This window comes from Gadus morhua, chromosome 7, assembly GCF_902167405.1.
Source record: "Gadus morhua chromosome 7, gadMor3.0, whole genome shotgun sequence".
Lineage (NCBI taxonomy): Eukaryota > Metazoa > Chordata > Actinopteri > Gadiformes > Gadidae > Gadus > Gadus morhua.
Genome location: NC_044054.1, coordinates 27448442 through 27461670, shown reverse-complemented (window position 1 = coordinate 27461670; position 13229 = coordinate 27448442). Strand labels below are relative to the sequence as shown.

Sequence of the window (13229 nt, the reverse complement as noted above, 5' to 3'; positions counted from 1 at the left end):
TGTGTCTACGTGTGTGTGTGTGTGTGTGTGTGTGTGCGTGTGCGTGTGCGTGTGTGTGTGTGTGTGTGTGTGTGTGTGTGTGTGTGTGTGTGTGTGTGTGTGTAGGTGTATGTCCCACCTGATTTACCCTCCAAAGACGATCGTCTGCATCATCTCGTTTTATTGTACCGACATACCAAGAAGGATCCAGGTCCTGTGCGCACACACACACAAACACACAAACACAAAAACACACACATACACACACATACACATGCACGTACACACACACACACACACACACACATGCACAAGCACACACAATCACACACACAACGCACAAAGGTTATCAAGAACAAGTTGAAAGCAATAACATTATGCCTGACAGCCTGCGATAATCGAACCAGAAGTCAACTTTTGACACCTTATACTACCTCCTTTATTATAATATATAGTATGCATACCACATTAGTGTTTTGCAAGTTGATATTTACAGTTTTTCTGAATTGCTAAAACACTTAGCCCCATTCTTTGAATGAAATACTCTGTGGCAGAAACCCTCAACTTAGATCAATCACTCTTTTGGCAAAACTTTAAACAAGTTCAAGTAGCGAGACCACATTCGCTTGGGGGGGGGGGGGGGGGGGGGGGGGGGGGGAGCACAGGCGTGTTGGACGTGAACACCAACGATGGACGTAAACTATCCGACAGGCAGGTGAGGAAGAGCATGTGCAAGAGGTGGTGGACATTGAGGAAGACCAAGACCAAGAACAGGCCTTTCAGAATAATTGCTAAGGAATGGGCCTGGAGATAGGACAGGTGTGTGGAGAGGAGTGGAGAGGCTAGATCAGCACACCAGAGGGCTTTGAGCCAGTTGCCTGGCAAGGGAAAAAATTAAGTTTGAGGTGAATGAAGTCCCATGGCTGGAACGAGCACAAAGAAGTGATGCTGAGGTGCTCATTGTCTTTGAGTTAGCAGTTGGCCAACATCTTTTGAGTGTACTGCTATGTGCCTTTCATTCAGAGTTTTCTTTGTTCCTTGGGCTTACTGTATTTTCAAGCCAGTGCTGCATATGTAAGCATTCATCATCTGAAATTGAATGTACTGTAGGCCTATATGACAGTACTTTTCCAGGCCAGATTTAGGAATAAGTTGACATTATCATAACAATAGCGCCATCTGGTGGGAGGGGAGAGAACAGGGGAAGATAGAGAGAGAAGAGAGAGGGAGAAGAGAGGGATAGAGAAGAGAGAGGGAGAAGAGAGGGAGAAGAGAGGGGGAGAAGAGGAGAGGGGAGAACAGAAGAAGATAGAGAGAAGAGAGAGGGAGAAGAGAGAGATAGAGAAGAGAGAGGGAGAAGAGATAGAGAAGAAAGAGGGAGAAGAGAGGGAGAAGAGAGGGGGAGAAGAGGAGAGGAGAGAACAGAAGAAGATAGAGAGAAGAGAGAGGGAGAAGAGAGAAATAGAGAAGAGAGAGGGAGAAGAGATAGAGAAGAAAGAGGGAGAAGAGAGGGAGAAGAGAGAGGGAGAACAGGAGAGGGGAGAACAGGAGAAGATAGAGAGAGAACATGAGAGGAGAAGGGAAGAGAAAGGGAAAAGAGAGGAGAGAAGAGAACAGGAGAAGAGAGGAGAAGAGAGAGGGGGACAAGGAGAGGAGAGGACAAAACAGGAGAAGAGAGAGGGAGAACATGAGAGGAAAGGAGAGGAGAAAATAGAGAGAAAACATAAGAGAAGAGGAGAGGAGGAGAGAAAGGCAAGGAGAGGAGAGAAGAGAACAGGAGAGAACAGGGGAAGACTGACCAAACACGAGAGGCGAGGGGGAAGAGAGGTGAGAAGAAGGAGAGGATAGGAGACAGAGAGAGCCCTACAGGAAGGGAGGTGCGGAGCGCCAAGGAGTGGGTACCTGGTTATGCTGCGCAGCGTGGCTGTGTGGCAAGACCACCAACGAGCCTGGTCGAGGGGGGTTAGGATGCGGGCTCCGTCCCACACTGGAAGCGCTCCGGCTAACGGTTACTGTTGCCGGGGGAACACACACAGGATACATGTCACAAACCCAACGGAAGAACACACTTTATTCACCATTCATCCATGTTTGAAAAATACCCCCATTCAAGAAAACAACTTCTTTCTTACTCACAACTGGTTCACTGAAATGACCTACATTTACATTTAGGGCATTTAACAGACGCTTTCATCCAAAGCTAACTTTATGTAGGTTTGTCAGAAGAAAGAGAAACAACAATATATATTGATGTTGGTTCAGTAAAGATGTCACTAGAAACAAGTGCCAGGCATTTACAATTACTAGGTTAATCCATACCCCGTTTGCAACAAGAGAGCTGGAATAAGACGCTATACAATGCTAAGTACATTTTTTAAGTGCCAGCGATATGATTGTCCGCATGCACATGGAAAAGTTGAACACGTTTAGCTATTGGAGTCGACTCGTCGTAGAAGGAGGTTTTTTGAGGATGTAAGGAGGTAGCACGCACTGCTCCTTGCGCTGGGATGCTGGAAGGATTGTGAAAGGCTCGCTGGAACGCCAAGGGGGAGGCTGAGGTAGGGCAAAGAATATTGATCCATTATTGATCAATGATATCATTGATCAATTATGGAAAAGATGATACAGATAAATAAGAAATCATATTAGAAATCAACAGTTTTCACTAGTTGGGCATAGTATAATAAGCCGATAGGACTTGATGAAGCATATAACAAAGTAGTTATTTATTCTGACATAAAATGTATAAATGATACTAATAAAACCAATTATACGAGAAAATACAATTAATAATTGAGGCAGATTCTTGTAAATGATGGAATGTTAATCATATGCTGTATGTTATGGGCATAGTGAGGCACATGGCCACGTTGTTTGGGGAAGTTGTGGGGAACTATAAATAGGAATGATCTGATTCCCACATGACTTCGTGACCGCAAATTTCGGCCAACCCATCACTGAGACCCTTCACATCTCGCTGCCCAAGATTCCATGAGAGTGACGATCCTGAGTCGAGTCGACGGGATGTCTACCTGTCTGCGAGGCGCGTGGGGAGGCCAGGGATGCCAGGCCGAGGGGGTATTCCCTTTGTCTGGAGCGGGAAGGTGTGGTTCCTCGAAGCCGGCACTAGTATGAGAACAGAGCAAACCGTTATCGTACTGGAGGCGAAGACTTTAAAGAAGCTCTCAGTGTGACGGATCAACAGATAAGCTCACATTCAAGATATCACTCATTTTCTGTTTTTCTTACTACCTAAAGGGGCTGTGGGTAGGATTTAAGAGCCATATTGTAGGTGTAATTTGTTAGTAACGCCATAGCCATCCAACAGCTGTAAGTGAGTGAATCGGTACTGGTTGATTGCCTCTGCCTCTGTATGAGACCATTTTGGACCCTCATCTGTGTTAGAGAAAGAGGAAAGGAGAGGTTGAGGGTGTATGAGGGAGAGAGAGAGAGAGAGAGAGAGAGAGAGAGAGAGAGAGAGAGAGAGAGAGAGAGAGAGAGAGAGAGAGAGAGAGAGAGAGAGAGAGAGAGAGAGAGAGAGAGAGAGAGAGAGAGAGAGAGAGAGAGAGAAAAAACTGACCTTGATTCTGCGTCTGTTGGAAAAAGAGAAAATTTCCGTTGTCAGTTTGACCTTTACTTTAGTCTGGAATGATGTCATCGTCACCTCTCTAAATACTTACCTCACGCCTCGTCTCAGAAGGGAATCTGTAACACACACAAACACACACACATACGCGCGCGCACACATACACACACACACACACACACGTACACACACACACACACACACACACACACACACACACACACACACACACACACACACACACACACACACACACACAGTTAAAGGTTGCACAATCCACCCAACCACACATTCTGCAGACAAAATAGTTTGTGTCTGCAAATGTTCTGGTACGGAAACTACAAAAAGTGCTGTCCAATCGAACAACCACCAGAGAGTCCTGCTTTTGTTGTGGCTTGCTGCAGAGAGCCGTACAAGTCTCAACAAGTCTCAACCGGTTAGGTTATCAGCGCACAAACCAGAAAATGTAAAATGTGAACAATGAACCCCTTCCGCGTCCTGCCAACTGTCTGCATAGGTTCTGCTGTATTTGTGCTGACCTGCCAGGGAGCGGTTTCACGGAGGTGCTGCGACCCACTGACGCAGAGGAGCCTGGAGGACCCAGCTGATTCGACCAAGCCGGAGGCTTGGGAGTCCTCTCCTGAGTACTGTTTGGATGAAACGCACGGAAGGAAGTTGAGGAACGCTTTGTATGTACTGTTTTTCTCTGCATGTCACCGTCGATACATGTGTGTGTATGTCTGTGCGTGTTTGTGTGTGTGTGTGTATGTCTGTGTGTGTGTGGCTGTGTGTGTGTGTGTGTGTGTGTGTGTGTGTGTGTGTGTGTGTGTGTGTGTGTGTGTGTGTGTGTGTGTGTGTGTGTGTGTGTGTGTGGCTGTGTTTGTGTGTGTGTGTGTGTGTCTGTGTGTGTGTGTGCGTGTGGGGGGTGTTTATTTCTGTGTGTGTGTGTCTCTGGGTGTGTGTGTGTGTGTGTGTGTGTGTGTGTGTGTGTGTGTGTGTGTGTGTTTGTGTGTGTGTGTGTGTGTGTGTGTGTGTGTGTGGCTCCATGAGTTTGTGTGTGTATGTGTGTTTGTGTCTGAGTGTGTATGCGTGCATGGATTTGTGCATGTGCGTGCATGCATGTGCATGCGTGTGTGTGTGAGTTGCTATAGCATCTTACCTTACAGAGTTTGTGATGGGCTGTAAACAAGACGGGAAAAAATCATACTCTTCATGATAAATAATATAGAATGCCTACTACCACTGTATCAAAATATGGATGTGTGTCTACTGTCTATTGAGCGTCAATAGTGTGTCAAGACGGCATCGCCGGGTTGTTTGCTCACCCTTTCCATTGGGTTGAATTTGGCCCCTGTAGGGTCAAACAACAACAACCGACTATTAGTCAAAGCAAAGGTCTATCACCGTTGTGAATTAAAGCAAGCAAGAAAGAACGAATGAATGAATGAATGAATGAAAGAAAGGAGCAAAGAATGAACGAATGAATGAAGGAAAGAAAGCAGGAAAGAAAGAAAGAAAGAAAGAAAGAAAGAAAGAAAGAAAGAAAGAAAGAAAGAAAGAAAGAAAGAAAGAAAGAAAGAAAGAAAGAAAGAAAGAAAGAAAGAAAGAAAGAAAGAACAAATCAATTAATGAAAGAAGCAAAGGAGCAAAGAATGAAAGAATGAATGAATGAAAAAAAGAAGGGAAAAAAAAGAGCATACAATCAACAAGCGAAAACAATTAACACCCTTCCCACATGCATTGGCACACAGGAGGAGGAGATGGGAAACCAGAGGGAGGATGGAACCACTCACCCGGGACAGGGGAGGGGCTTTCTCCTCTCTCCCGCGTGGGTTTCTTACTCCGCTCCACAATCGGCGGGCGCGAAGCCACGGGACCCATCGCTGCCGAACAGAGACGTGACGTAAGACGCTAACACATGACAGTACTGGTGCATCGATGAACTATTCATTAACATACACAGTTAATGCAGTGATAAGCTTTGACCAACGGTTCATTAATAGTTAACTAATGGTGTAGCAATCTTTTACTCATGGTGTTCATGTTAACTACGGTAGTAGTGTTCTAACTAAGGTATTCATTTATTCATTATTTAATAGGGTTAGGCAATTTTTGATATTCTCTAAGGAGACTGTTATAATGTTTAAAATAAGTTCGCTATCCACTTTCTGTGAGATATGGAATTGTATTGTACATTTTTTAAATGGAATGCTTTTCTTAAATTGATACGTTTAAATTAGAGCAGTCAGTTAAACGCGTTATTAACGGCGTTAACGCAACCCAATTTTAACGGCGTTAAAAAAAATATTGCGCGATTGACGCAATTATTTTATTGAAAAAAAGAAGGAAAAAAAAGAAAAAAATGTCTTTGGCTCAAAACAAAGAAGCAGTAGCCTGAATGCTATGTTCAAATGACATTTGTTCAAAGCAGTCGTTTAATTGCACTATAGGCTCTTTTTTTGTATCGTCCTGTTTTGATCAGTATGCCAATGTTGTTATTAATAAAAAATCATTTGCACAAGGCAAGCCGATGCACTTCACCATGTTGATAAGAGAATTAAAATGAGAAGAATTATGGGACAAAAAAATCAAGGGATATTTAGCATAGAAAAATAATTTGCGATTCATCGCGATTAATCGTGCGTTAACTATGACATTAATGCGATTAATCACGATTAAATATTTTAATCGCTTGACAGCTCTAGTTTAAATCTTACTGAAGACGAACTGTCCATAGTACAACATAACCTTCTCTCTTCATTCCACTATTTTATTTTGTTTACAGGGGTGGCACCACAACCACTAATTTGAATATAACGGATGGAAATGTACTATTAGGCAATACATTAAATAAATAAATGTAGCATTAGGAAATATATGTGGCATTCAATAAATGAATGTGGCATTATGAAATAAAAGTCCCTCTGAAATAAATAAAAGTAGTCCTTTTGAAAAACAGGACTTCTTACAATTTATTCATCTAAATGTATTGAGTCATTTATTTATTACAGAGCCAAACTCTTACTTCTCTCTAACTTCCAGCTGACGAAATAGCATAGTCAGCATAGTGATGCAAAACGCGTCATTGGTGGCAGTTGGAACCATTGTAAACACAATCCAATTACACTGGATTCTATTTGAAAGGTAAACTACATTATTTAAAAACTCTTTCCCACTAGGCTCAATGTGTTAAAAGGGCGAACGGTCACTGTAAAGTTTCCACAAAATAAAAAAATTGCTCTCTTAGCCAGGAGCAAAATAAATGTTTATTTTTTTATTGACTATTACATTTACATAATGTTCATATTTGTATGTCCTACAAAATAATAGTGCTTATTTCTGGTAGTTATGAAACATTCCTGCACTGGTGTTAAACCGAAACGTATTTCATCCAATTACAGTGCTCTATTGTCAACTGGCCACCGTTGAAAAGCTATGTCCTGCCTTAACCTCTGGTTTTAGGCATACGCCTCGAGCAAGATGTTCGTTGCATAGTGCCTTTGAGTCTCCACTTTGCTAGCTTGTTAGTATCCTTGCCTTCTTGTCTGTTGCTCAGCAAACCTTTTCTTAGATGACAGACCTCCTTGCACTGTTCAATCCTCCACTGCCTCTTTTTCTGAATTTGGGTCCTAACTCTGCATGCATAACACCAACGTCGATGCATAGACTCGGAATGGGACATTTATTTAATACAATATAATAACAATATGCTCACCTCTTCCTGGGGATTTTTCCCGTCTTTCAAGGGAAGACACCTTAGACACACACGCACATATACACGTACACAGGCATAAGCAGCCACACACACACATGCACAAATACGCGTACAAATGCACAAGTTCTCCCACACACACACACACACACACACACAGACACACACACACACACACACACACACACACACACACACACACACACACACACACACACACACACACACACACACACACTCACATAAACACACACACACATACACAGAAAACAGTGGGTTAAGGGCATTTAAGGCTTGGAAATAGTATGTTACATGCATTTCTATATTTTAAAGGTGAACTTGAGATGGATACCTGATTGGAGGGAGCCAGACGGGTGGGGGGGGTTAAGGGTCGGGGGCTCGGGCTAGGGGGAGGACCTCTGGATGCTGCATGGTTATTTATATTATCTGTACACACACACACACACACACACACACACACACACCGACACACAAAATATGTGATTGTGCTAATGCATGACTATTCTTTTATGCTAGTTATACATTACATAATCATGCCCTAGTGCTGATGTTTTATGTTTTTGCGTGTGTGTGTGTGTGTGTGTGTGTGTGTGTGTGTGTGTGTGTGTGTGTGTGTGTGTGTTTGTGTGTGTGTGTGTGTGTGTGTGTGTGTGTGTGTGTGTGTTTGTGTGTGTGCGAGTTTGCAGTCGTGGGTTTGTGTGCGAGCGGGCTTGTGTGTGTTTGTGTGTTTGCGGGCTTGTATGTGTGTGTGTGTGTGTGTGTGTATGTGTGTGTGTGTGTGTGTGTGTGTGTTTGGGTTTGTGAGTGTCTGCAGGTTTGTGCGTGTGAGTTTGCAGTTGTGGGTTTGTGTGCGAGCGGGCTTGTGTGTGTTTGTGTGTTTGCGGGCTTGTATGTGTGTGTGTGTGTGTCTGTGTGTGTGTGTGTGTGTGCGTGTATGTGTGTCTCTGTGTGGGTGCGTACCTATGTATTCCCCTTCGTCGACGGGCTGGGAGGCCCGCACCACCTGGGAGAAGTCCTCGGGTCCCTCCGAGGGGTTGGGCTCGTAGTCGTTGTCCTCCTGGTCCTCGGTGGGCGACTCGTAGTCCCCGCCGCTGCCCTCCTCGTCCCCCAGGTCCCGGTCGGGGTCCTCGTAGTCATCGTCGCTCTGCTCGGGTCAGAGGGGATGGAGGTCAGAGGGGGGGCCGGGTCGGGACGGGTAGGGGTCGACGGGGGAGGGGGGGGGGATGGGGTTGACGGGGGGGTGGGCAGGGGGGGGATTGGGTCGACGGGGGGGGGGGGGGGCAGGGGGGGGGGATGGGGTTGACGGGGGGGGGGGGCAGGGGGGTATCGGTCGACGGGGGGGGGCAGGGGGGGGGATGGTCACGGGGGGGGGGGGTCGGGGTCGGGGGGGATGGGTTTAGGGAGGAAGGGGGGATGAGGTCAGGGTATGGGGGTCAGTAGGGTCGGGGGGGGTGTCAGTAGGGACGGGGGGGGGGGTTTTCAGGGGGGACAGGGGGGGTCAGGGGAGGTCAGGGGGAACGGGGTTAGGGGTAGCGCGGAGGATGGCCGAGGGAGAAGAAAGGGGAAATGAGAAAAGAGAGAGGGTGTGTGTGTGTGTTCACAGGAAAGGAGAAGCAGGAGGAAATGCTGGGTGTCTGACACTCAAAGACCATTGTAATGCCGACAGACATTATGCATAGATAAAGATGGATGAATAGACAGGCTTACAGACAGACAGACAAATCAATGGACGGACGAATCAATAGACAGGCAGATAGACGGGCAGGCAGAAAGAAAGACAGACAGACGGATCAATAGACATGCAGGAAACAGGCAGACAGGACGACATACATTAGGTAGACAAAATGACTGACGGACGGACAGACAGACAGACAGAGTGACTGAGTCACAAACTCACAAACAGACAGGCAGCCATACTGTTACAGATAGCCCGTCAGAGAGACAGACATGCAGACATTAGCCAGACAGACGATCAATAGACAGGCAGACAGACAGACCAGACGGACAGAAAAAGACATTGATAGACAGACAGACCGACATACAAACTAACAGACAGACTGTTTCAGATAGCCAGCCAGACAGACTGACATTAGCCAGACAAACTGACATTAGCCAGACGGACAGATCTAAAGAAAGGCAGACAGACAGACAGATAGACACACACAAATGTGGACTCACAAACTCATCATCATCCCAACCGGGGTTTCCATCGGTTGTTTCTGTGGGCAGATTTACTGACATTTCTCATAGATTATTACATTATTATAGGCTCTGTACAGACTCACCAACAAACAGTATTGTATCATCTAAGAGCTCTAATCGTGTTGCTTATTCTCTACAAATATGGGGCACATGTAGTACGGCATTCAACCGAAACAGAGTCATACGCTTGCTGATTTTGGGTTATGGATTAATGTTAGTGTCATCCCTACCTGGTTCCTGGAACTTTGGGGTTGTGGTTCTGTGGGAGAAAGAAGCAGATGATTCATTGTAGGACGGTACTTTCCCTTCGAGGCCCGCCCGATGTTGTAAAGGCCTTCATACTTTTTGTTGAACAGTCCTCGACCGCCGTCTTTCTTATTTATCTCACTGCAGATCTTTGATATCAACCTGAGAATGGAGAGGAGACGGAGAGAAACAAAGACAAAGAAGGAGAGAAATAATTACGTCAGAACAAATAACATTTGAATAACAATCCAGCTGTTTGGCATGCCCAAACCGATCAGACCTAGCCCTGGCTGTTTGGGTTTATTCCGCAGCTTGAATTTGGCTCATTTTATTACATTTTTTTGTCTTCTCCCTTTGGCAGAAGAAAACCCACACCATATCTTGTGCCCATATTACGAAACAGACCTGGCATCCCTGCTTCCGTTTCTTTATCTTTTTCTGAAGTTGATTCTTCCTCTGTTGGATGCCGCCTTCCTGTTCTCAGCTCGACATGTTGCTTCTATTTATTCTACTTCTCTTCCTCCTTGGTCACTCTTTCAGCCTCTACCCAACTCCTTATTTCTTATTCCTCCTTCTCCTTCATTCTTATTTGTGTTTTTCTGTCTTTTATTAGGCGGTGCCTTCCTCTTCTTAGATTGCTTCAATGCATGTTTTCCTTTTCCTGTTTCTTTTATTCCTGTGGACCTGTCTCATGCTTTTCCACAAAAAACTGCTGCTTATGTTAAACTAGGGCAGTTTCTAACCAACGGGGGCGTACTTGCGTACTTACGGAGCATGTAGCTTTGGGAACTTTAATACATCGTTTTCAGTCATGTTCTATAAAATGCAGAAGGACACAAAATCGTTATATCCAATTAATAATGGTCAAAAGAAGTAAGCAAAATAAAAGTATCAATACTGTCAGGAATCATTTTCATGATATGTGTGCGGTTTTGTATTGTACTATTTTTTAAATAGTGTTGCATGAAAACTTGTACAATGCATTCATATTTTCTCAAAGGTATAAGCTGTACGTTATTGAAAGTAATAACGGTTATTAACATTGGAATACACTCATCATATCAGCAGAGAGAGTAGACACAGAGCGAACTTACCAGAAACCTGGCTCCATTCATTGAGGACTGGCGCACTACTTTATCACTCCCTGAAAGGTTCATCTGAAATGGATCATATTGGTGAAAGCATTCGTAATATACACAGACAAGATGGAAATAGTATTGCACACATTTCTATTCAAAGTAAATTGTGAAACATGATGAAAATCCAAGGTTAAAACCACACTCGAAGATGTCACAATATAATTTTGTTTGGGTACTTTTTCCTATAACATTCGACACATCTTCAAACACGCACACATGCACACACACATGCACTCAAACACACACACACACACACACACACACACACACACATACACACACACACACACACACAGGCACACACACACACACACACACACACAAACACACACACACACACACACACACACACACACACACACACAGACACACACACACACACACACACACACACTCACACTTTCATTATCAAAATGCTTTTTGTTCAAGATTGTGTTGCAACACATGATGAGCTTTTTGTCTGAGGCGAGACGTGTCTGAATTTATGTTTTTTCTTTTTAATTTATTTTTTGGTATAACGTTAATGCCCCCATATGCCAAGTAAAACTAGTTCATTAGGTTAAGGTTCACATCACAAGCTGTCCCATGAATCACAGAGAACAAATAAAACCACAAAACGGCAGACCAGGAACGGCAAGTATTCCCCCTGATAAGGTGCATTGAGTACGCCCATATTTAGTTTGTGGGCTTTAGGGTGAGAAGCAGCAGAACCTATTAAATATGTAAAAATCTGAAATAGTTCAACGATGAATGAACAGAGAGATCTGAGCTCTTACCTTTCGGAGGAAGTCGGCCAGGCAGTGGGGGCTCCATCCCAACACCTCCGACCTGGGGGGCATTCTCTCAAAACTCATCTTGCGCTCGCTTCTCCTCACAGCCCCCTATGTCCTCAGATAGGTTCACACCGACTGCTCTATCCTCCGACGGTTTGCATCCAAAAGGAGAGCGATCGGGTTTGAGGACAGAGTTCGGTACAGAAGATGGCGGAAAGTATCCCTGTTCTCCCGGGTAGGGGGCGGGCGGGGGGGGGGGTAGGAGTCGGCTCTGGGGCCTCAGCTCCGCAGGGTTCGGGTGTAAAGGAGCTGGCTGAGTGGGTTCTGGTGAGCAGCGCTCAGCCTCAGCAGGGTTCAAGGGCGTTGGGTCGGTTGGTTTTCAGTTCCAGCTCAGCTCCGTTCTCAGCAGGCGGAATGGCCCTCGGCGACGCTCAGAGCACTTCTGCAAATGTCAAGCAACGTCCAGAGAAGTTACATCAGAAAGAATCATGAAGTAATATCACCGTAGGGAGTTGATTGTGTATATTTCAAGTTCTAAAGTAGCGTATCTGTGGTTCACGAAATTGTATCAGTTTAAAGGCCTGTAAAGTATAGAAAAAAGGAAAATGTACCTGATTACCACGACTCCTCCGAAATAAAATGGCTCCTCTCTCTCTAACTCACCCTCTTCTCTCTCACTCCCCCCCCCTCTCTCTCTCTCTCTCTCTCTCTCTCTCACTCCCTCTCTCTCACTCTCTCTCTCTCTGTATCTCCGCCTTCTCTTTATACATTTATTTTCATTGGTCTCTCATACTTCCTTGCTAATGTGAGACTGGTATTCTCTCTCTCTCTCTCTCTCTCTCTCTCTCTCTCTCTCTCTCTCTCTCTCTCTCTCTCTCTCTCTCTCTCTCTTGCTCTGTAGTGCTGGGTGAGTTTCTGAGACCAATGCAGAGGAAGTGCACACTCTCTGACTGACTGCACACAACGACACAAGATAGAATGGAGGAAGACAGCCGCAGCAGCAGCAGCAGCAGCAGGCAGCACATACTTCACCACAAAGTAGAAGGGCTGAGGGGAACAGACATCAACCCTCCCGCCCCCTCCAACTTGTGCAGTGGCAGATGCTGACTGTCTGTGGCGGCAAAAGATTGATGATGGACAATGGGTTAAGTACTTAGGATGTTTTTTTCCTTAAGTAAAAGGATAAAGCATTCTGGAGCAGAATGAAGACGTGAAACGCAATCCGTCAAATTAAATAATATGATATATAAAAATATAAGTAATAATAATAATATAGGTATTTATTGTAGGACTATAAATGCTTTTTAAAGTGTCTTTGAGTGACCCTATAGGATTAGGGTTAATCCTAGCCCTAACACTAACCTTTCAATTATTATTATTTATTTATTTCCATTCTTTAATCATGTGAAATATCCATCACAAAAAAAAGAGTAGATGGTAAATGGACTGCATTTATATAGCGCTTTTTGACCATTTGCCACCCAAAGCGCTTAACAATATTGCCTCACATTCACCATTCACACACACATTCACACACCGACGGCAGAGTCGCCCATTCAAGGCGACAGCCA

General features: G+C 44.7%; 1 protein-coding gene and 1 long non-coding RNA gene across 2 annotated transcripts in view; one reads left to right on the top strand and one right to left on the bottom strand.

Moving 5' to 3' along the window:
- The window catches only part of lcp2a (lymphocyte cytosolic protein 2a), a 15610-nt gene extending 3189 nt beyond the window's left edge, over positions 1 to 12421 (bottom strand). Inside the window, exons 1-20 of the mRNA XM_030361794.1 lie at positions 12270 to 12421; positions 11662 to 12100; positions 10841 to 10903; positions 10516 to 10562; positions 9843 to 9908; positions 9731 to 9759; positions 9477 to 9532; positions 8259 to 8442; positions 7630 to 7724; positions 7281 to 7320; positions 5359 to 5448; positions 4891 to 4916; positions 4725 to 4744; positions 4105 to 4212; positions 3660 to 3684; positions 3560 to 3572; positions 3012 to 3105; positions 2471 to 2532; positions 1882 to 1991; positions 119 to 193 (exon numbers count right to left, since the gene is read on the bottom strand). Of these exons, the coding sequence (XP_030217654.1) occupies positions 119 to 193; positions 1882 to 1991; positions 2471 to 2532; positions 3012 to 3105; positions 3560 to 3572; positions 3660 to 3684; positions 4105 to 4212; positions 4725 to 4744; positions 4891 to 4916; positions 5359 to 5448; positions 7281 to 7320; positions 7630 to 7724; positions 8259 to 8442; positions 9477 to 9532; positions 9731 to 9759; positions 9843 to 9908; positions 10516 to 10562; positions 10841 to 10903; positions 11662 to 11739 (1281 nt within the window). The 5' untranslated portion in view covers positions 11740 to 12100; positions 12270 to 12421. The remainder of the gene's footprint in view (positions 1 to 118; positions 194 to 1881; positions 1992 to 2470; positions 2533 to 3011; positions 3106 to 3559; positions 3573 to 3659; positions 3685 to 4104; positions 4213 to 4724; positions 4745 to 4890; positions 4917 to 5358; positions 5449 to 7280; positions 7321 to 7629; positions 7725 to 8258; positions 8443 to 9476; positions 9533 to 9730; positions 9760 to 9842; positions 9909 to 10515; positions 10563 to 10840; positions 10904 to 11661; positions 12101 to 12269) is intronic.
- On the top strand, positions 3542 to 13179 carry LOC115547544 (uncharacterized). Its single transcript, XR_003977382.1, has 3 exons — positions 3542 to 4254; positions 5317 to 5468; positions 12560 to 13179. It is a non-coding gene; the product is annotated as an uncharacterized LOC115547544 (long non-coding RNA).
- The last annotated feature ends 50 nt before the right edge of the window (positions 13180 to 13229 follow it).